The following is a 24544-nucleotide window of genomic DNA, read 5'->3' as shown; positions in this document are numbered from 1 at the left end:
CATGAAGTGGTCCCCGACCCTGCTCCCTGGCTGGAGCTCACTCCCCCGTGGGAGCTCAAGGGCCGGATTAAAACAGCTGGAGGGCTGGATCCAGCCCGCAGGTCGTAGTTTGCCCACCCCTGATTTAGGGGCTGATCCAAAGCCAAATGAAGATAACAGAGAAACTCCCATAAACTTCAGTAGGCTTTGGATCAGACCCTTTAGAGGGTACCATTCACAAAACTCCACTTACACTATATTCTGTAAATAAAGCTGGACACTCAAAAATATTATTGTTTTCTCCTTAAAGTTCCCATTCTGCTAGTTGCTGAGCACCCTCCAGTTCCATTAACTTTGGTGAGAATGGATGCAGCCCAGCACCTAGCAGGATCAGGCCTTTACTACATATCCACTTTCTCTGTGCACACTCTACTGTAACCAAAAAGGGAATGATTTTCCTTGTCTTTATTTAGAGATGGGCCTAAGCCACAAAATTCAGATTCAAACTTTACCAAAGCTGAGCGGGTTTTGTATCTGGGTTTTGGTGCACCCCACTGTAAAGATAAGGGTGGTTTGCAAAGTCTGGATCCAGATTTGAACATCCCTGTGTTTTGGGGGGTATTTGGATCCAGGGTGGTGTTTCTGATGCGTCTCAGTTTTATTGTTTTCTCTTCGTACGGGTGGTGGTGGCCATCACAGTGTCCACTCAACCTCTCTAATCTTGTCTATAACCTCTTCTTGCCTATTTCAGCAATTAACTGGCCAGCCCATGAAGAGAACCTAGATGACTGCAGTCACTAAGGAGTTACAGTTTGCACACACAACGAGGGGAAATTTTGGATGTGTGTAGGCAGCCAATAAAAGAGGAGATAAACAATGCAGCTGACTCATACCCAGCAAGGCTTAGACTGTGACTGCATCACTGTTCCAGGCAGATCGCAGCTCTTTGTTGCAGTCGCACTAGCTCACTCCTGTAGTCTCTATGCCCACACGTCTAGAGGTAAGTCGCAATATTCTTTGTATGTTTGTTTTCACTTATTTTATTTGTACACTGAAACATTAAATCAGCCCCCAGCCACACTTCCCTCATATGGATGGAAACACTTTCACTGTGAATTAAGCATAAAGGTAGTTTTTAAAGGATTAGCTCTTATAATGCAGGATTTTCCAGTGTGTTTCAATGAGACATTTAAAGCCTCTCACAACTTTCTGTAGTCCTCCTCATTCAAACTGCCAACCTTACAAGCTGTGGTTAGAAACCACATGGTAGTGTGGGCAGTAAAATGATATTAGATTTTAAAAGGAGTAAAATCTCTATACCCAGAAGAGCAGAGCTGTTGGTAGTGCAGCACTGAGAGCTTTTTTCCCAATGAAGGATCCTTTTGCATCCCATTTAGGGACGGATTCTGCCACTCTTACTGACATTAAATAGTACCTTAATCTGTGATTAGTCCCACTGACTAGTTCTGAAATAAGGTAATTCTCAATGTATGTAAAGGTAGCAAAACTGGAGTTTCTGATTTTAAGGTCAGATCCTCACTTGATGTAAATCGGCAATTTACAGATGAGTTGAGAATCTTGCCCAAACCTCTAGATGTAGGGGGGGAAATCCTGCTTCCAGCTGTAGTTCATTTGTATAAAAACAAGAAGTGGTGAAAATGTGTCATTCTGGTTTTCAAAACCTCTTTGGTCAGGGTTAGATTTTACAAAACCAAAATATGGGGGTGATTCAGATCTGCTTCTTTTTTTATTTGTGCCACCAAAGTTTCAATAATTGATTCCAGTTTTACCTAGTTCTCTTTTTAAAATAAAAATAAGCAAAACCAGGAGCGATTTGGAGCCAAGGGTCATTATTAGACTCTTTTTTCGAACCTGAACATTTAGAGATTTGAGTAAACGGTTCTGGTTTTACACATTTTTAGAGATGAAAAATGATTTTTGTTTTGCAAACCTTTTGATTGTTTATTTTTCTCCACAGAAACCAAAACTAAATTTAGGTTCCACTTTATCCAATCCCCATAATATTTGAGGAATAAATGGTTCTTTTTTTTTTTTTTTTTTGCCTGTCTCTGATTTGGAAGAGCTTTGTGTAATTTTGCACGTAAAATGACTGGGCTGGTTCTGTTGGTCTCATGCCATATTGGATGTGTCCTTTACAAAATACACTGCTTGAAGCAGATGTAGGATGTGTCCTTTACAAAGTACACTGCTTGAAGCAGATGTATATGAAAAAATAGATTATGTTCTTAAGCTCTTCATTTTGGGCATCAGAGAAATCTCATGTGTCTATAATCTTTCCTTCCACGTAGTTGTTGCCATCCAGCTCAATAATTTGTTCATAGCAGCTTAGAGAGGATCAGTCACAACCCTGCCTGCCTTTGAACTGAGCCAACAAAGTCATTCTGAGAGGCCATCATATAGCTACTGAATGAGTGCCTTGTTTTAATAGTTTCTGCAGGAACCACAGCTAGTGCCTTCAGATTCAGTCTAGAATGTTGTTGTTTAAAATAAAAAGCAAAGGGTCTAACCCATCTTGTTGCATCAAACTTACATTAGACTGGGGAATTTTATTAGTCAACCAATGGACATTTTAGTCTGATTATTATATGAATTAGGGTAGGAGGCATTAACTGAGTTTGGGACCCCATTGTGCTTTAGGTCAGGGATTCTCAATCTTTTTCTTTCTCAGTCCCTCCCCCCCTCCCCATGCTATAAAAATTTCACGGCCCATCTGCACCACAAAAATTGCTTTTTCTGCATATAAAAGCCAGGGCCAGCATTAGGGGGTAGCAAGTAGGGCAATTGCTTGCGGCGCTGTGAAGCTAAGTTGCTCAGGCTTCGGCTTCAGCCCTGGGCCCTAGCAAGTCTAATGCTGGCCCTGCTTGGCGGACCCCATGAAACCTGCTCGCGGCCCCTGAGTGGGCCCCAGACCCCTGGGTTGAGAACCACTGATCTAGGTGATATCAATATACAGTGTAACAGCCAGACCCTGCTTGGAAGACCTTGCAATTTAGTTAGGCAAAATAGACAAAGGATAAAATAAAGGTGTGTGGTTATCTCCATTTTATAGATGCTTGGCTGAGTCACTGAGAGATTGTGATTTGCTCTAGATTACACAAGCTTTCTATGGCAGAGCTGGGAACTAGAATCAGACCTCCTGCATCCTAGTTTAATGCCTTAAGCACAAGACCACACTTTAGCTGAACCCTCAACTTAAAAAGAGAGTTCTCAACTTACACCCCTTACTCACTACTTAAATCTGCAGTTTAGAGCAGCATTAATTCCGGCATGGCTTTCTTAGGGGAAATCTGCTGAGTCTGAGGGGAGCATTCCATTTTGAGCTCTTATGACCCTCCGATCTCCAACCATGCAGTATTCTCATAAATGGGCTTCTGAAGACACCTTTTCTTCCCTCTCTGTTTTCCTTGTCTCAGCTCTGTCTGTTCTTGTTGCTTTCTTTCAGCACTAAGTACAGGGAGTTTTATGCTCACTATATTTTTAAAACATCCTCACCTGTTATTAATAACACCTGACTCATACATTAACACAAAGTGGCTGTGTGGGAGGTTGTTATCTCTAGTCAATGTGTATTAAGGCACATATGCACGTGGCCCTAGAGATCTAGTATATATAACCAATGGGCCAAATTCTCTGCTGCTGTAAATGGGCATAGCTCCACTGGCTTCAGTAGAGTTTTGCCAATATACCACATCAGGGAATTTGGCCTTTTGTTTTGCTGTTCTGTTGACATACAGTATCCTAGTAAATAATGGCACATCTGTAAAGGGCATGGCTCTGGAGGTAGATTGGAATGGATTACTGCAGTGTTTCCCAAACTTGGGACGCCACTTGTTTAGGGAAAGCCCCTGGTGGGCCGGGCCAGTTTGTTTACCTGACATGTCCGCAGCGCCGGCTGATCATGGCTCCCACTGGCCGCGATTCGCCGCTCCGGGTGAATGGGAGCTGCGGGAAGCGGCGGCCAGTACGTCCCTCGGCCCGCGCCGCTTCCAGCAGCTCCCATTGGCCTGGAGCAGCAAATCGCGGCCAGTGGGAGCAGCGATCGGCTGGACCTGCGGATGCAGCAGGTAAACAAACCGGCATTATTACAGTTTTTCATGGGAATTATCTTTCTGTCCAGCATGGAACTGTAAGAATTTTAATCTGTTGTTTCCCCAAATTATAACACTAATTGTATTATATTAATGTAAATAGTGCCCCCATATTTCCAGGTGATTATAATGAGAACTGGCCATAATATTGAGCACTTAGCACCTCATATTTACAAATGGTAAGTAAACCTCAGGATGTCCCTGTGTGGTAGGTAAATTTTTTCCCTATCTTTAAAGGACAATCTGACCCAGAGTATGGTAATACGAAGCCTTTTGAATGAAGGTGAAGAGTAGTTTGGGGAACAAAGTGTGGTGTAACTTCAGTGTACCTTGGCAATGATAACAAAAACAAATCTGAGGATGTCTGTTTTTCTTCAGTTCTCTCCCCCACTAAACGCCAGAAAATGGCCAATCTGATGCCCGTAATAGCCCAGGAAGAGCTGGATAACTTTATCTTCACCAGGACAAGTTCTGGCTTCGCCCTCAAAGCCTTTCATGCTCCTCAGAACATTAACGTATCACTGAAACTGCTGACCAGCCAGAATACAACAGAGAGGTGGGTGTCATATTTAATTTACTATATAAACAGCTCAGGAGGACAGTAGTGCAAAGAGGGTACCAACATGGACTGTAGCATTTCTGACCCCAGTTCACCTTTCCACTTCAGTGACTCTCACCTGATTAACAGAGACAAAGTGGAAGAAATACATTGAATTGCACTAGGTGAGAAATTTGACATACGTAATGACAATGGGGCTTGATCCTGAAGTCATTATTAATAGTGTTGTGATTGCATCAAAGGACTTCAACCCATGTTCAGTGCACTGTTGTACTATGCACTATACAAACAAACACAAAGAGCTCACAATCTAAGTTTTAGACAAAACATGATAGGTGAATAAATGTACACATACGAGAAGAAAGGGAGAATGGACAATTGCAGTAGAGATAGGACTGAGTGCATATATTAGTCATAACCACAAACTTTGACACAAATGGATGTCAGCCTAACACTCACATAACTCCAATTTATTTCATTGGAGTCACAGGCTTATAGAGATTATGAAGTCAGGCCCATACTATTTTTTTAATGGTGTGGGACCAAATCACTCTAGTGAATGCACTCATTAGGCTCTCAGTTTCTTGAAAGGGTATCCAAGAGCAGAACATGGTCTTTTTAGTATCTGAGAAGTTTAGATCCTTAGCTAGTTTTTTTAGGCGGCATGCTTAAGCTGAAAAATTCAGATTTCAAATATTTTAAAGTAGGATATGGAGAGGTCGTTTTTCCCAAAACAAAGACAGGAACAATTTATCTAATCCAACTCAGATTTCAAACACCCCCTAAAATTCTTGGGGTGCTTGCATCCAAGGTTCCCATGTTTGGTCTTTGGTTGTGCTTGAGTCTAAATTCTTTCATTTATGGCACCCAAATTTGAATCTTGAAACAAGAACTAGTTTGTCTTTAGTGAGGGCCTCTATAGGGCTCAGGGCCCTGATCCAAATCCCACTGACGTCAAGGGAAAGACTTCCATGGAGGTGGGATCAGGCCAAAAATAAATTAAGTTTGAGAGTTCTGCTTTTTATTTTTTAAATTCAATAGAAATGCAATAACTTCCTAATCTAAAATAAGAATATATTTATTTGGTAGTTTTTTCTAAAAGGCTTGCCCTCTTTCCCCTGTTTGCTCCCCACTTTTTGTTTAAATAAAAAAAAAAGTTACATCAGACAACAAAAGCTAATAATTTATTTTCTCCTTTCTGGATTTAAAGTGTTGTTCTAGTTACAAAAGTGATTATGGGAAAATGAACCTTCTTACTCATATCTGCTCTTTAAATGTCAAGTCTCTGTTTGTTCCCTCACCTCCCCCGCACTATTACCACTGTAGAGTGAACCCAGCAATGAGAATAAGATGGATTCTATCCTGCCCATCATTTGAACTGCTAACCTAGTTCCAATGTAGAAATCCATAGTGTTAGTAATGATGTTAAGAGGTAGAAATAAGCACAATTTGTATATAAATTTTGGAGCCACAATTTATTTATAAACACGGGTATTAACATACTGAATATCCATTATGTTTGCAATGAAAAGGCTGTTTTCCTTCCTTAAAAAAGAATCCAACTTGGACTGCCTGGCCTGACTTTTCTAAACAATGCATGTTCAATTGTATATGTGAAAAGTGCCTGCACAGCTGCACATCTAACTTGAGTGTGTTGTTACTGCCACTGCCCATGCACTATCCATGCACAAATATATTTGATCTGGAAATCAGTGACCCCCAAATATGGAACTCACAATGTAATTTTTAGTCACTTCTCCCTATAACTGCATTTTTATATACTTCCCTGAATTGTCTATCACATGCACACCAGAGAGGATTCCAACAAAAAGCAAAAATACAGGAAGCAACTTTTACTACAATAGGACTGTGCTGCCCTGTCTTACATTTCCACCATGCATTTCACAGTATTGTGCTCCAGCAGAAGGGCAGTTACCAGCAGCCTCTCGGGCACTGGCAAGCAGAGGGTGGGAAATTTGATCCACACCAGCTTAAAATAGTTTTTAGAGAATTTTTCTGAAATAGTCTCCCTCCTATGTTAGGAGTTGCTGGGGGGAGTGGGAACAGGAGCTGGTTTGGAAGACAGATGCTAGTTTGAGGAGTTGTCAGATATCTCCCAATCTCTTACACCAGTACATGGGACAGATCAGGGAATGGGCATCAGTTCAGGGATCAAAGAATCTCCTGCACGCTGCTGAGGCTGATCAGGGACCAGGAGCCATTGCATACAGCTAGGAAGCAAATACTATAGGGTCCAGGGTGCTAGCATTACCAACAGTGTCATCAGGCCAAATCCTGATGTCTTTACTCAGTTTTTACTTAGGCATACTCCCACTGAAGTCAATGAGACTGTCACTGAGTTCAACGGAAGTTTGCTGAAGCATGAGGAATCTAAGTTAAGATCTTAAGATTTATCAAAGAGGACCTACTGCAATAAATATATCCTACAGCCTAAAAACGTACATAGAATAGAATAGCAAATCTGTGATTTACATGGTGTAATGTTTGGGACTGAATTAAGTTCCCAAACTTTGGAACAGTTGGGATCAGAAGCCAAACTATGCAGCTGGACCCTCTTCCTAACTATACAGATTTGTTTTTCAGCAGGAAACACTAACTGGGTTAGTCTTTAAAATAATGACAGGGGTTGAAATCCTGGTCCCATTGAATTTTACCATTGATTTCTATGGGCTGAAGATTTCATGCATAGAATCAGCAATTCAGAACGTATTGCAGATGGGATCATATTTTTAAAGTTAAATGCAACTTAGGGAGGAATGATCCTGTAGCACAGGGGTGGCCAACCTGAGCCTGAGAAGGAGCCAGAATTTACCAATGTACATTGCCAAAGAGCCACAGTAATATGTCAGCTCCACCCCCTCCCCAGCGCTCCCAGCACCTCCCACCCACTGGCAGCCCCACTGATCAGCGCCTCTCCCTCCCTCCCTGCATGTCCTGATCAGCTGTTTTGTGGCATGCAGGAGGCTCTGTGGGGGGGAGAGCAAGGGTATGGCAGGCTCAGAGGAGGGTGTGGGAAGGGGTGGAGTGGGGGGCAGGGCCTGTGGCAGAGCCAGGGGTTGAGCAGTGAGCACCCCCCTGCACGTTGGAAAGTTGGCGCCTGTAGCTCCAACCCCAGAGACGGTGCCTATACAAAGAGCCGCATATTAACTTCTGAAGAGTCGCACGTGGCTCCGAGTCCGGACCCAGAAGTTGGCCACCCCGGCTGTAGCAGAACCAGTTCATTTATCTTCCTTGAAACTGAACATTCTGATCAGATCCACAGATCAGTGCTACCGTTGTACAACTGAACAAAGAAGTTATTGTCCAAAGTTCTCAAATAGTCTTAATCTTCTACTGATTAGCAAAATCTGGTTTCCTTATACTTCTTAAAATACATCCCACTGAATTTAAGACTAAATCCAATCTGAGTAGAAGCAGATTCAGCTCCACTAAGTCCCTACAGTTACACCTACCACTTACACTAGGTCTGAATTTGGCCTCATGGCTTTAGCTTTACTCTCTGATGTGGTTTGATCCCAGCCATACAGGCAAGACAGGCTCTGACTGAAGCTGGTAAAATTTGCAGTGTAGAAGGGACCTCACTGATGGCATGAGGAAAACATACTTTTAGGGGAATGGCAGGAAAAAAAATCAGTTCAGAGCGGTCGTTTCTTCAGTTAGTTTAACTATCCCAAACATTCTTCCTGCCCTTGCATTTTAGATCCTGATAAATATATTTTGATACTAATGGAACTAGCTTCTTTCTTGTACATTTTACAGTTTTAATGTGAAAGATGTTTTGTAGTCAAGAAAACATGGTTGGTATTAAACACCAGCTAAGGGGAGTGGTGGGAAAACTCTACCAAATCATCCTTCTTTCCAATATCACACAATATGACTGTTACTCAGCATGTCTGTCTGAAATGCTGCCTCTTTAACCCCTGTTCTCTGCTTGCAGTGAGTTGAAGGTGCTACTCCAAGATGTAGCAAACACACGACGCATTCAGTCTGAACAGCTCCTGCCTTCTCTTGGGATCTACCAATCTCAGGGACTTCTGGGGGTCGTGACTGAATGGATGTGCAATGGATCCCTCCACTCACTCATCCACGAGGTAAGGAAGAGGTAGGGATCTTTTAGAGGGGCTCCTTTATGGGTGTTAAAACTGTTTAGAAGCAAGGGCAATAATAAAATGAGCAAACTGTACCTCAGTTATGGATATTAATTTTGCAATAGAGTTGCTAATACCTTTCACCTGTAGAACTCAATAGATAGTGTGAATAATGACTGCTTTATAATTCTAAAAGATATATACATATCTATATATATCGTGGAATATTACACTGAAATAAATGTTGATTTTTTAGCACCACCTGTATCCAGAATTGCCTTTTCCCCTACTCATGCGGATCCTGTCAGATGTGGCTGAAGGATTATATCATCTCCATAGACTAGATCCTCCTCTCCTCCACTACAGCCTGAAACCCTCCAATGTCCTTTTGGATACACAATATAGAGCTAAGGTGAGGCCCTTTTACATTTAGCTTTTTGTCTTCATTATTTTCTTGACATGAAACCAGAACAACTTCTAATATGCTTGATTATAGGATTATTTATCAGACATCTGTCCTAACATAAAATACCAGATCAATATTTGATACCAATAATGCCATATTGTTGCTACAATTCACCATTCACCCTTCTCTACAGATAACAGATTATGGTCTAACCTCCTGGAGGAAGCAGCAAAGATCAGTTCTGCAGAACTGCAATAGAAGCTGCTGGGATTTGGTATACCACTCTCCTGAAATACTTGAAGGAGGTGTACCCTCACAAGAAGGAGATATTTACAGGTTAGTACAGGTTTTTAAGGGAAAGTTATAGCTAAAGGAGACCTACTTCTGGAGAGCAATTCACATAGTATTGAATTAAATGTTTCTTTCAAGAAAATATTGTAAAATTATACTACAGTGAAACCTACAGGTCACAGTGTTCCATTCAAATAACAGCTGTTACACATATCCTATCTGCATAACATTCCAGACTAGGAATATTGCAGCATTTAGTTAAACTTGACATTCCTAATGTTTGACGGAAATTATTTCAATACAATTTATTATATTAAAAATTAAGACTTATGACCATACCTTTAGGTTAAGCAATTGCCAAACTTCAGCTTCAAAATATTAATTTACAGTAAAAAAGTAGAATACTGCTGCGGATGACATGCTATGAAGTAGATTCTCATCTTGATGCTTATATTAGATTTACTTGAATAAATTAAAAGGAGTTCTATGCACACAAGGAGAGAGTGACAAATCCTTGTAGGTGAAGGACTAGTTTTTAGCAAAACTTATGTTTTTTTTAAACATACCCTTTTCAGATCAGAAACCAAACTTTCAACTGTAGTTACCAAACTGATTCTGTGTTTTCAACTATCTGCACAAAACTTAATCTGCCTACAAAAATAAGCATGCCTTAGACATCAGGTAGTCAAACAGCCAGAGTTAAGTTTCCAAATTCTTTCAGTTTGAATAATATAAAGTTTTATAAATATCTGAAGATTCTTTTCATAAACGCTAGCACTGGGGCCTAAATGTCCAATGTAGGTGCCAAAACTGTAGACAATTATTTGCACACACAAGTGCAATCCACTTAGAAACCTAATATCAACAAGTCAGGTAGTTAGATTTTTAAATGGCTGCTGTTGGTGGTATAGACAGTTGTGCCACTATTTAATATTTAGGCACAATTATTGGATGCTTGGTTGAAATCTAGTTAAAAATAAGAATATGATTTTTATCTTGATGATGTCCCTTTAAGATCCTGTGGAATCTCTTCTGAAAGAACTCGCTATTCCTAATCAGGCATTAACTTTTAATTGAAGTGACTTACATAAAGAATGCATGTTATTTACTCCGCCATCTTGTCTGCCACACATCCAAAGGGCACATACATGATACTCTGGATGAATGACAATCCAAAAATAGCAACTATGTGACTCTATGGACGTATATCTTCATGGCTGGCACCACAGAGTCTATGACAACCTTTATACCTAATACAGGTCTGTCTCATCTTATGCTGGGGTTACGTTCTGCAGTCAGCGCGTAAAGCGAAAACCGTGTACAGTCAAAATTACATTGAGTGGAATGGCGGGCGAAATCGCCCGCACTACAGGAACAGTATTTAAATTGTTATTTTTCTCTTTTTTGTTTTGTTTTTGCCGACCGCATAAAGCTGAATTCGCACATGTTAAATGCGCGTAAGATGCGACAGACCTGTATTAAGTATGGCCAATTTTCTAGTGTTAGAGCTTTTATTTTTGTTATGAGGCCAACAACTTCAGCGCCTTTTCTGTTGTCATCAATATACATATTATATATGTATTTAATAACACCTATGAATGATGTGATTGTTCCTCTGTTGTCCATGAAGAATACATGAGGCTCAAACAGGAAAGGAGTGAAAGGCTTACTTTCAGATGGCATAATTCCCATTCTCAGGTGTCACACCTTTTTAATTATAGATGTTTGGAAGTGACTGGTATTGCATGAGACCTGTGCGTCTCCAGCAGTGGTGTGACATGGAATATATATTTTGTTTTGCGTATATATCCAAGTGTTTTTACACCAATATTGATGTTGATTTAAGTACATTTAAATGCTATAGTGACATCTCCTAGAAGTTACAAATGGAAAAAAAGATCTAGGGCCTGATGCAAATTTCACTAATGTAAAGAAAGATTCATTGGGCTTTGGATCAAGCTTTTAGTGAGTCAGCTAGTTCATTCCTTTGTCAGTATACTCAACACTACCAAACACTTTATAATTACTGCAACAACAAAAAAAGAGGAAGTGAAAGGCTTTGAAACCCACAAATGGAAATTAGGTGAGGTATTTTAGAAAATAATCTACAGAATTTAAGAGCAAGACTTTCCCCTGAAACAGAATTCTAGCTGGTCTTTGTTATATCCCTTGAGTATTGTATAAGCACAGCTCAATTGGAAACTGAAATATAATAGTATGCAAAAATGGAAATCCTACTAATAAGGAAGGACTTAGTGCAAGGGTGGGCAAACCTTTTGGCCCGAGGGTTAATTGTATGCAGGGCCATGAATGTAAGACTGGGGCAAGGGGTTGGGGTGCGGGAGGAAGTGCGGGGCATGGGAGGGGGTGCGGTGTGCAGGAAGGGGCTCAGGACCAGGGGTTGGGGTGCAGGAGGGGTGCTGCAGGGAGCTCAGGGCAGGGGGATGGGGTGCAGGAGGGGGCTCAGGGCAGGGGGTTGAGGTGTGGGGTGCAGGAGGGGTGCAGGCTCAGGCCTGATGCCGCTTACCTCGAGCAGCTCCAGGGTGGCAGCGGCACGCAGTGGGGCTAAGGCAGGCTCCCTGCCTGCTCTGGCCCCGTGCTGCTCCCAGAAGTGGCCAGCACGTCCAGCAGTGGCTCCTGGGGATGGGATGGGGTAGGCGGCTCCGCTGCATGCTGCCCTTTCCTGTGGGTACCACCCCCGAAGCTCCCATTGGCCGCGGTTCCCCATTCCTGGCCAATGGGAGCTGCACGGGGCGGAGCCTGCAGGCGAGGGCAGCACAGGGAGCCCTCTTCCAGCCACCTCCTCTAGGGGCCATAGGGATGTGGTGCTGGCTGCTTCCAGGAGCGGCACAGGGCCAGGGCAGGCAGGAAGCCTGCCTTAGCCCTGCTGCACCACGGGGCTGGCAAGCCTGTGGGCCTGGATCTGGCCCGCAGGCCGTAGTTTGCCCTCCCTGACTTAGTGTAACATGGAAAATACCCTTCCCTTGAACTAATTAACTCAATTTTTCAGTAAGTAATCAACACCAACACAGATTCCAAATTAACAAGCACAATTTCGTTATTGTTTGCCTCTAGCTTTGGAATGCTATGTTGGGAAAGCTTAAGCAGACAGAAACCTTTTGAAGGTACGTATATCTCTCTTTCTTGATGGTTAATTATCTTTTTCTGAATTTATCCTCCTCTAAGCAACATTGATACCAACAGACCTGTCTTTTCAAACCTCGCTTTATCTCAAATCCCTATTATAGTGCTGGAAGGATTAATTTTTGATCAGTAAGTGTCAGTAAATATTGATTTTAATGTACACACAAACTAACAAAAATATTTCCAATGATAGTTGAAATTTACAGATAGGCAAAATAAGAAAAATGCTGCTTGATAACTTATTAGAGTTTGATTTAAGGATATTTACTTTGTATATTTTGACATGTGATATTGGCAATTTGTGTTTGAATGGTTATAAAACTTTAGCTTTTTGAACCTCAACATCTACTGTCATTAAATAATTGTCTGACACTCGCATAATTTTCTGCAACTGTAAAAATTCGATACAATTGGGGAAAAATTAAAAATAAACAGTATTATCTGTCAAAATTATAAAAAAACAAATTCTGCCAACTGTGTATCCCAATAATGCCCAGTTCCATAGCTCTGCATCTCCTGTAGGGAATACAGTACTAGCCCCAAATGAAGATTCTTATTGTAAAAGCAACAGATACCTTCTCAGGGGTAGCTTTAATGGCATAGTTTTTACTATGTACTACCTAAGTCTGTTCACTGTAGCACCCTATTAAATTGTTATTTTGACCTTTCTGCTTATCTTTAATGCATAGCAACAGGTCTTTGGCTTGTGACACTCAGCATACTAACATCACAATCCAGCATACTGACATTAGGCAGCATTTTAGGGTATGTCTACACTGGAGCTGGAGAGTGTAATATCCAGATTGAGTGACACACCCGCGCTAGCCCTGATCCAACTAACACACTAAAAATTAAGTGTAGCCATGGCAGCATAAATGGTGGGAAGGGCTACATGCTCACGTACAATCCCAGACAATCAGAGCTAGTGCAGGTAGGCCTACTCAAGCTAGAAATTATATCAGTGTAGACATGCCCTTAGTGGCAAGTAACTTGTCTAGTGAGTAGAACTGAGTCTTTATACATGTTTAAAAATCAATGAGAGTTTCAGGTCTCAAATAGGAACTTTTAGTTCTTGCTAGACTTATATTACTATAAAATATGCTACTTTCTGCATATTTTATACCACAAAATGAAAATGAGGAATTTTACAGAGTTGTAGATCTTTAAAGCACTGTATAATATACTGAAAATTATCCCCATTTTATCGATAAGGAAACTGAGGCAGTGGTAAATGATTTGTTTAACATGACACCCAGAGCTGAGAACTAGACTTTGGAATGCTGATTCCTGTCCTGTTCTCATTCCTTTAAAGCATGGTGCCTTTTAACTTATAGTAAACATACTTTAAAAAAGGATCAGTTTCTTCTAGTCTCTCTTGAGTTCTATGAAAGTGACAGTGCTGTATCATGTTCCTGAATATGATCCTTCTTACTCTCCTTCTCTTACAGTTGATTGCTCTAACAATGAGATTTCAGTTTGAGCAATCATATGTGAAGAAGGTTGTGCCTCTGTACTTGATTATCAAACTACATTACAGTTAGTACTCTCCTCTATCTGGAAAATGGCAAGGGCTCCAGGTCTACCTATCTATGGGACTTTCTTTTTCACTACATGGTCCAAGGAAAGGAAACTACCTGCTTGCCTATGGTGCACTAAACACTACAGAACCCAAGAATCAGGGGTTTTGAAAGCAGCAAGATGTGGAACTTTTCCTGGCAATTGTTTAATGACTATTTCTATTAAATATGACTCTACAACAAGTCACATTACATTTGTATAGCACCTGTCATCCAAAAGGGCCCCAAAGATCTTTACAATTTAACACACACATTTATTTATGAGAATCACTTCACTCACTATCTCTCGAGTGGAACATCTAACTATTCAACGCACACTAACATTGCACAGCCCTTTTGGACAAAAAATGAAGGATCGCGTATCCAACTAAAATTGCAGAGGGAATGACAGTAGGCAGGATGCAGTTACCCCAGCGAGAATCTGGCCATTACATCAGGGCTAGCAAACATCCTTATTCTTACAAAGAGTGCCATGGGAACTTAAATGACCACAGGCTCATGATTTTACATCTCTTCAAATTTCCCTAGTGATTTATCAAGACATGCAGGGCTCCTGCAAAATTCATCAACAAATACCCCATACACCTCATTTTCCATATGTAATGTTCCACAAGTTCAGCCTTTCATTTTCTACTATGAATGAAGATGAGAATTACATACGTGTATATTTCAACCACCAGCCTGCTCCCAAGTAGAGAATATGCAGGCGTATGCCATAGGGAGAAGTGAGGGGGGCAGCATGCTGTAATTTTGCAATCACATTTGTGAATTGTGTGTGTGTGTGTGTGTGTGTGTGTACACATGATGTCAGAATAAGCCAGTGTCTGCTGATCACAAGTCACCTAGCAGATTACTCTGTTTTTATCTACCTAACAGCTTTCATTCTGACAGACTTTACAGGCTGGGATTAAAAATGCTATATACAATATACTCATGCAAGGCGGTGCTTTCATATTTTTTCACTGCCATTTTGTAGCTGCCCAGAAGAATTAGATTCTTTTGTGCATAAAGGGAATAATTTGTTTAAAAATTTGCACGCAGAATTGCATACATAACTGTATGGTTAGGCTGCACACACAGTAACTATAACTGCAAATAGGGTATTTGTGCATGCAGGTTACCAGTTATGCCTGCATATCCAGTTGTGACTTATTGCTTAAACAACCCTTCTAACCAGAAATAAATGGATTGCTGCCAGTAGGTATAAATGAGTATTGTCACAGTTGGTCAGCTTTACTTAAGAGTGTGTTGTTGGGTTTTTATTTTTCGTTTTTAAAGAGTAGACTTAGTTTTAAAATACAGAAAATAACCTGCACTAAACATCATCTTAAAATAGTTCTGAGGGTTTTAACTTTTAAATAACATGTTCTCATTCTCTTGCAGGCAAAAAAAACCTGCTGGAAGTTGTGACAGGAGTGTGTAGTGGCCTGCGGCCTGGGACTGAAGCAGAGTATATACAGAGCAATTTGCCTCAGAGAAACAGGCTGTTACAGCTCATCATACTGTGCTGGCACCAAGACCCAGATTACAGGCCCCAAACTGCAGGTAACATTCAGTATTTGCTCCCCCTTGTTGCCATCACAAACAGTCTGAGTGTCCTAAGTAATGCAGTGTTGTTGTAGATCTGAAGCTCTGTGTGAGCTCGAAAGCTTGTCTCCCTCACCAACAGAAGTTGGTCCAATCAAAGATATCGCCTCACCCACCTTGTCTCTTTAATGTCCTAGATCATTGTACAGTAATGATGGCACAATAGAATGTTGTAACCCCAGTGTGAGATGAAACAGTTGGGGCACTGTCACCAGCATACTGTAGTGTTTTGGTTTGGGTTTTTTTTTTTAAATAAGGATGCCATGCCCTCCTCTAAGGTGGCTTAGTCAGTTCAAGATTTTTAGTTTAAATATAGTGTAGTAAATTTAGCATAGATAAAGGCTAGGAAATTACTGGAGATTGCCAGCTAAATTCAGTATTTGAAGAATGGCTGATTTACCTTTAACAGTCCCATCTCAAAGTAATCACCATTCCCACTGGAGCAAATCCCACTGTTGGTTAAGTCAGAGTAGCTATATTATACCATCTGAGGATCTAATCCTCTGTTTCTAAAAAGACAGCCCTGAAACATGAATGATAAACTATGGCCAAGATTTTTCAGACCTGTACACAGAAGTGTCCAACTAGCCATCCGCACATGCTTTTACTGTGATTGCTTTGTGCAGTCATGAATAAATTAGGTACAAATTTGCAGGTTTTTGTGTGCACATTTCTGAAAATCTGATCCTAATTTGTTTATATTAGATCAAAAAATAAAACTATATAAGGCAAAGTTACTTAGAGGTGATTTAAAAGATTTTAATATGATTGCAACAGAATAATAAAATCAGTGGAAGCACATTGGTGCATAGATATTTGCTTATTTGGATATGTATACATCCTGTATTTAAAATGCATTTTTCTTCCCACAGAATGTGTGGAACTCTTAAGGAGAATTTTGAGTGCTTTTAGCAAGGAGAAGATTTCCAGTGCAATCTACAGTTTGATTGATGCAAAGGTTAGTGCAAAATTCAGATTTGGTCCCATACAATTGCATTGCCTGCTTTTCGTGATTACCATCTTTGAAATCAAACAGGAATTTGTCTCTTTGTTATTGCTTCAAAAGGGCTATAAGTTAAAATTTCAAGATCAGTCCCTAAAAGCGGATAGAGCTAAAATACGTCAATCCAAGATTTAAACTCAGCCTCAAAAGTTTAATCCAGGATTCACAAGTGAGACTCTCCATACTATATTACTGATAAGTATGCATGAGTCACAGACAGTTGGAGGGCCCCCTCACACCGTTCTTTCAGCAGTAGCAAATAGAAGGATGGTTCTAGGTTAACCAGATGTGTTAGTGCACTAGCCTGTCATCTCTGAAGTCCCCAAGTCAGTTTCTGTCTGAGGTTACTTGTAAAATGCAGCTTCATCCTAGTATCCATTCCCAAGATCAATCAGACCACAACATAGCTGTGAGTGAATATTAGTCTCAGTTACATCAGGTCCAGGTCTGGGACCGCAGAGCAATGTCTGATGTCAGGATTGAGATCAGTTGTCAGTACAGCCTGGAGGGAAGGTAGCACAGGATACTTATGCAGCTGGGATTTCTCATGTTACTAAACTCACAGTCTGTGAAGTGAAAAATGCGAAAAGTCTCCTGGTTTTATCTCACTTGTGCTGGATTCTGACTTGATGAGAATAGTCTTGCATCCCAGATTTTGGGAGATTTTTTTAATATCTCTTCCGAACTCAAAGTTGTAGAGGCTGCAATTTGAGAAATGGGAGGTGTGATTTGCGGAAGACCAGATGTAGAAGTACCCCATAAAAGGAGAAGGAGCTCCCAAGCATTGGTCTTTGTGGTGGCATGACATTTATGACGTGATTTTGTAATGCACCGAAAAAGCCTGTTTTCCCCAACGCCCACAGTGATGAGTATGAAATAAATACCTGTAGAGAAAGGCAAAACAACCCAATATTGTTTCAGTACGTAATAGAACTGTACTCTGGTTGATTTTACTCCTAGCTGCAGATCATGTGGTGTATGTGCCTGATATTTTGGCAGAACCTCCATGAATATTCAGTGTATGATTTTTTTTAGTTTCATTTGAACTGAATGTTGTGTATATTTTACTAAGTTAGTGGGGTTTTTTTGTTTGTTTGTTTCAGGAGAGAGCAGTAAATGCCTGCAAAGGCTCAGTTCCACACATGCTTCAGACACATGTGCACAATCTAGAGGTGAGCAAATATATGGACTTGGGGAGGAAAATTTTTCAAGGGTATCTTAGTCCCATTATCAAAAGTGACTTAGGCACTTAGACTCCCTTAGGGAGTCTGCCTACTAAGGGAGATCTTTTCTATCAAGAAGCTAGAAGTAATTTCTTATCCATTTTCATCCCTGTCAGGTCATCTGTGCACAGAAAAACAGCAACCGGCTTATCGACAAGAGTGTCCATCTAACAGCACAGAGATTGTCAACTGTTCTTGACAGCCCTGCAGGAAGAGAGAAGGCTAATCAGATGGTACTTGCAGATATCACAGCGCCAAACACAACACAAAAAAAAGGTATGTAGGATTGATCATCTCAAGATGTTTTTACCTCCAAGTACTATAAAAATATTAAACAATTACATATTGTCTCAGTATCCATAAAAACATGCCAAATGTCTCCCTCTTTGGAGTGCAACTGTGATATAACTCTGGATATAACCAGAGCAACAGATTTCTCTGCAGTAGCAAGAGTCTGCCCTGAGAATTGCAGCGGTGCAAGATTTTTGCAACCATTCCTCCACAGGGAGAACTCACAACTAGCCAGTGTATTCCCATACGTGAGTGGACATTCAGTGGGTTCGGTGGTGTAAACCAGACAGCCATAGAATTTGCTGATTTAGTGTACACCCTCCTGAACACCCTCCACCAGTCAGACACCTGTGGCACTCTGACTACAACTTAAAGCTGCCCTTCTCTGGCATTCCAAGAACTGCCTGCTCTTCCCCAGAGAGCAAATCCATCCTGGGTCTAGTGGACCCTGCTGGAACAGAGAGGTGCAATTTCTTTTGCCTTTGCCACCATGAGTGAATCTAGCCCTCTACCAAGGCCCTCAATCACCACAGTACTTTTCTCTACTTTCTAATAGCTGCTGTCAAATGTCTCCACATTAGAAAGTAATTGCTTTGGAAGAGTCCCATCTCTTCAGAAGTCCACGAATGATTCATATTAGCCACTCCTACCTACCATATCCTTCCATTTTTTCACTGTCGGCTTGTCTTGGCAAATGTTTGACAAAGTATTTAAATCCATGTGCATTTCGTGTATATAAGCGGATTGGAGGTGGGTTTTGTTTTGATGGTTTTGTTTACAAGATCTGAGCCACAGAAAATCTATTATCGATCTTTGGTAACCTCTGAATACATGGGACTTATGATACAGGTTTTTTAATACTTAGTACTGAAATAGATTAGTGGCTGTTCCTTTTGGGAAAAACAGGATTTTCCTCAACTTCATCCACAAATTTACAGTAGTCCACAACTATAATCAACAAGTTAAAAGGACACTGACAACTTAGATGTAGCCCAAAGTTTACATTTTTAAAAAACTTTTATAAAATCTACAACCCAAAGAAGAGTTTCTAGAATTAAAACTCAGTTGAAACATTTGACCTAGACATTCAACTGCAATGTTATTAATTTATTTGTATCAAGGATGCTCCATCAAGGACCAGGGCTCCATTGTGCTAGACGCTGTACAAACATATAACAAAAAAATATTTTAGTTCTTTGTGGGCAGGAACAAAGTATGAGACAATATTCAAGATGAAATTAAAAAAAATTCCACTTTTAATTCAGTAACCCATGCACATTCTTTTTGCAATATATGATTTAAGTTTAGTGTCCCTTATAATTTCTAATTTTACAAATAAAATTTTATTATTTGGCCGTATACAACAGTCCCATTATGTGTAGTGTAACAGAGGTGGTATGCTGCATGAAAAGATGATGCTTCGCTCCTGGGAATTCATCATCCATACTCTTGCATAAAACAATTTTCTTAAAAGTGTGAGAGATGGAGTATGTACATAATAAATGTAAAAACTTCATAAGAGGGAGGGTCTAGCAGCAAGTGTTCACAGGATGTAATATTTACAGACAAGTTAGTCCTCTAACCTCTGTTTAAATTAGAGATCCAGAACTATCCATTGATAAATCTCTATTATGTTCAGCTGTAGTCCAATTTAAAAGTCTTATCTCACCCATCTTTATTTGTTCCCAGCTCATCCAGGTAGTAGAGAATCAGCTCTGCAGCATTCCTTTCCCACTCCTTGGACCTCTGATCCACATGCAAGCAGAGAAGATGGTGGTCATTGTCAAAGGGACCCAAAGCTGTGGCAGCAGCAGCCACTACAGTTATCGCTGCCACCTGAGCACAGTCCCCATCATAGCCAATTTCAAAGCACACAGTGTGAACAAACATTAACAGGTGAGATTCCAAAGAAAAGTTTAGTTCAAGAACCAGAAGCTCCTGGCAATGTGGTATAGTAATATTTTATTTTGCCACACTTTAGCCAGTGTTTCAGATAAAAACTGTACTTTGGCCATATTCTTGTGTATTTACTGGTAATTAGTGTAATTCCTCTGAAGCTGGTACTTACCATTGTAAGAAACAGGACACTGGACTAGATGGACCATGGGTCTGTTCCAGGGTGGCAATTCCTGTGTTACTAAAAGCTCAGACTTTGGCCTTCAAAGCCAACTTTTGTTCAGAATAGGCACATTGTTCAGAAGTGGACTTTCACTGGAAAGGGGTCTAAAGAAAAACCTCACAAAATATAGCAAGTTTTATGGTGAAATAGGCCCACTGAGTTTATAACAAATGGGGAAAAAAATCCATTGTATGTGGTTTAACCTTTCATTGTGACAACTTCAAATATCTCCAGCAAGGTAGTTCTTGGGGTTGCAAAAGGTTAGTTGGAAAAATACTTCCCTTCCACCTCATTTTTATATTTTCTTTGGGCAAGTAGACTAATACTCTCTAGACATAGCTAAACTTCTTTACATAACAGTTATACAGATGATAGATTACCAGGATCAGACCTGGGAATCCCCTCTCCTTAAGTCATCTCACTCACTAAATATTATTTTCTGTGGTCTGGGTCTATGATCAGTGCTAGTTTTGAATAGAGACTGCAAGTAAATGAACTCTTCATCAGCTCCTATTGCTCCACTGAACTTACATTTCCATTAGTCACTTCATTCTTGACATTAATGCTGCCACTAGCTAACAGTTTCATGAAAAAGTCTGACAGTTTGGTGTATCTAAATTTGTTCCTTTTATTCAAGGTCCTTGCTGCAAAGGCAACTGCTGCCAGATCCTAGCCTGTGGGCGACAGACTATCTTGAGCTGCATGACAGAAGGGCGCCTCAACCACATTCTTGATGTCCTTCGCTCCCAGCGAGTGTTGTCTAAAATGGACTATGAAATGATCACCTCTTTCCCCACCCTGACTAGCCGCGCTCGTGCTTTGTTGGACACTTGCCTCTGCCTTGGAGAGAGGGCAGCTCAGATTGTAGTGACTGTGCTCTCAACTAGCAAATGTAGCCCTCTGGCACGAGGCAGCCACATCACAGACAGCTCTGCTAAATTAAATAGACGACTGCAGTGACTTAAGTTATTTTTCATGGCATATTTCATGGATTGGTGCACTGGTAACTTGGCATGACATTAATTCATGTTCATTTCTCATTACCCACTGACTAAAAAGTCTGTTCCTTTTCCTACTGCTCAGTGACTTTAGTCCTCTAAGAGTTCAAGATACCCATTGCCTGCAGAAATAACAGAGCCTGGTAATATATATTCCAACTTGGACCTCCGAGATGGTAGGATTATGGGAGTATGCCAGAGTCTAGTTCAAGTCACATGTCACTTATTATTTCCTGGTTTCTTAATGGAGGTAAATTGATTGTGACTTATTGGTGGATGGTTGAGAGGAAGACTGATGCTAAGCTCTTCCAAGTCTGAAAGGTACTTAAGGATGGGCTGCTGCCTGGGAAGGAAGAAAGAAGTTGCTTTTGCCAACAGCCAAGCAAGCTGTCACAGTGAAAGTGAAAAGCATTAAGGAATAAGTTTTCAGGATCGCTTCAAACGAGCCTCTGAAATTTACCATCTTGCAAACTGAATCATTTTTTAAATTTTTCTTGCACAAATGAGCATTTGTCCTTGTACACTGGTACACTACATTTAGCAGGTGCAAATTCAGAAACTCTTGAAATAAAATGGCCATAAACAAGTTAAAGTTACCTGGATACAGCATGTTAATGTTGTTCAGTTTATGAACGATACAGGTATACAATGTGAAGGTAAGCTGCAAGATAAGAGGTGCCAAACTGGCCACTTTGGAAGGACAGTTCCATTGAACTGTAAATAAAGATACGAACATCAAATATCTTAGTTAAAATGAAAATGAAGTGTGCAAGGTGCCTCCATTAGAAAGCACAGTAGGATGCCTGCAATATTCACGGCACTGGATAAGCCCAAGAACATTATCATTACAAGATGTATAGATATTTCAGATGCCAAGCTACATTGTTTTGTTTCACTACTTTGCAATTGTTCTTTTCATTTCCAAGATGTTCAATCAATCCTGTGGTTTGAAGTGTTGGAATCTTAAATGCAGGAGTGGGGTATTTTAAGGCATATTTATACAAGGGATTATTTATTCCACCTGATATAATTTAAAACCACTAGCTTTAGAAGTTTTAAAATCAACATTTTAGAAAATTCAGTCAAACTGTCTTAAGGCTGCTTTGTGACTATAAAAATGGCTAAAATTTAAAGCAGTGTCAAAGTGTGTTAGAAATGTCATTTTTTACTTTATTAGGGGGGGCAACTTTCTAGCTCCTAGAAGTTTAATGTTTCATGCTACATTTTAAATGAGAGACTTCTGTTTCTCCAACAGACCACAGAACAGCTTTTGGTACAACATAGGGCTCTTGTCATTGGTCAAAAAAGGAACGAGTCCCTCCACTGTATTCCTTCCTTCTGTGGAAGAAAGCACAATTGTCAAGACTTAAATATCAGGTATCAGGAATCATTCCATTCAACTGTTGTACTGGAGTTTTTAAACTTCTACATAACATTGATGGGGCAGTAGACAACCCTAGTTTATGATATATTTTGAAATGAGTGCCTGATTTTAATGCATAACTTAGTCTTTGTCCACCCATATCCTCGATCAGTCTCTGAAAGATTTCAGATATGCACAAAACTTTCACTTCTGTTTACTTCCATGCAGTTACAGAGAACCTCAGCAACCCATACTAACAACGTTTTTTCTGTAAGTTAAGTGAAAGCCATTATACAAATATCTTCCTAAGTGGTCTTTTAAATATTTAGCATCCTCAGAAATAAAGCAGACCGAGTGGATAGAAATAAATAGCCAGATAATAATACAGATTCATCTTCAAAAAATGCAGTCTAATGCATCTGCTGAAAATCTGAACCCCAGAGATGCAATGTGGGACAAACTAGATAAGCAGTAATAGTGACCAAGAGACCTGTAAGTGGCGGTAGTGGACAGCTAATTGCACATGAATTTGTAGAGCCCTGCATGGATATAAAATTTGTATCCGCTTGCAATCCACAAAAAGGATCTGCGGATGTGGATTTCCATGGATATAAAGCGGATACCTGTGTATTTGAGGAGCTCTATGAATTTGCAATGTGATATAGCAAGACAAAGGGCTAGTGCATTTTGGGACTGAGTACACAGATTTCATGTAATGGAGTCTGACTGTTGTATTCCCTTCTATATGATTTTGGCGTGACCACAACTGGAATATTACATTAAGCTCTGGACATCCAATTAATGGACAGATGTGGCCTGGAGTCCAGACAAGAGCTACTGACATTAAAGAGATTAATGTGAGGACTGAGGGAGAGGAGGAAAATAATTGTTCACAGGTACCTGAAGGATGTAAATACTAAACACCAAGATGGAAAAGGGATTATCAGGTATGAGAGGGTATTGTGACAGATATGGCAATTTCCTGCAATATCCTTGGAATTCCTTATTGTATTACGTTTATGTATTATTGCAGGCCAAGATAGTATGTAACCTCACTATGGGGAAAGATGTGAGACCTGGAAGTTCAAAAGACTATATTCAAAATGTGCTGGTCATGTATGGACTTCTGGGACAATAAGTGTTAAGTGGGGAAATTCCTAGGGAGAGGTTAATGTAAATTCCCCAACTCTGGTTATGCAATACCCCAGCCTTTGAAAGCTACCCCTGGAGGAGAGGGTCATTGTCTGCTGATTATTTGTTACAGAAGGCTGGGGTCAAAGGTCTGAGCTGCATAAGGAACAGCTGATATACCCAGCCTTTGGTTCTGGTTCTGGCTCTAAGACAGGTCCATGCAGAAAACCCATGTTGTGGGTTTTGAACCACTGAAATCTACCAGAGCCTTAAGTTAGAATTGAGGGTGACCTCTGGTAAGCTTTTTAGTATGCATGTAGGTTTTGTTATTATTTTAATCTGTTTTCTCTGTTTCTGAACAAACATGTTTATTCTTAAGGTTAAAAGAGCCGTATGGTACCTTGTAACTGCTGGCAATACACTGTTCATAGCCCTCGGAGAAAAAGCAAAGCGCAGGTGCTGGTGTTTTTAGGCAGTCTGGCTTGTTGGGGATATCAGTGTAAGCAAGGGAGCTGTACAACCTTAAAATCTCCAGTACAGAGAGAATGAGATACGGGTCTCCACCCAAAAGAGGTGACTGCTGGGAGTCAGAAATCTTTAAATGCGTGCCCTTGAGGGACCACAGGTGCAGTTACTGTACTTTGAAACTGGCATA

General features: G+C 40.5%; 1 protein-coding gene across 2 annotated transcripts; it reads left to right on the top strand.

Annotated features, from left to right (window-relative positions):
* The first annotated feature begins 748 nt into the window (after positions 1–748).
* LOC101946154 (receptor-interacting serine/threonine-protein kinase 2-like) lies at positions 749–22532 on the top strand. Of its 2 annotated transcripts, XM_065579740.1 has the most exons (12): positions 749–979; positions 4467–4644; positions 8606–8759; positions 9013–9168; positions 9356–9498; positions 12529–12578; positions 15558–15719; positions 16634–16719; positions 17868–17936; positions 18104–18263; positions 19968–20174; positions 21035–22532. In XM_065579740.1, exons 1-12 carry the CDS (start codon positions 856–858, stop codon positions 21355–21357), a joined length of 1812 nt encoding a protein of 603 aa, XP_065435812.1. In that variant the 5' UTR covers positions 749–855; the 3' UTR covers positions 21358–22532. The 2 variants fall into 2 exon arrangements, with proteins under 2 accessions (XP_065435812.1, XP_065435813.1); XM_065579741.1 differs by lacking the exon at positions 17868–17936 and having other exon boundaries at positions 750–979.
* Positions 22533–24544: the final 2012 nt, after the last annotated feature.

Source organism: Chrysemys picta, unplaced genomic scaffold, assembly GCF_011386835.1.
Source record: "Chrysemys picta bellii isolate R12L10 unplaced genomic scaffold, ASM1138683v2 scaf765, whole genome shotgun sequence".
Taxonomy (NCBI): Eukaryota; Metazoa; Chordata; order Testudines; family Emydidae; genus Chrysemys; species Chrysemys picta.
Note: the sequence above shows the minus strand (reverse complement) of the source record. Positions and strands in the feature narration are given on the sequence as shown.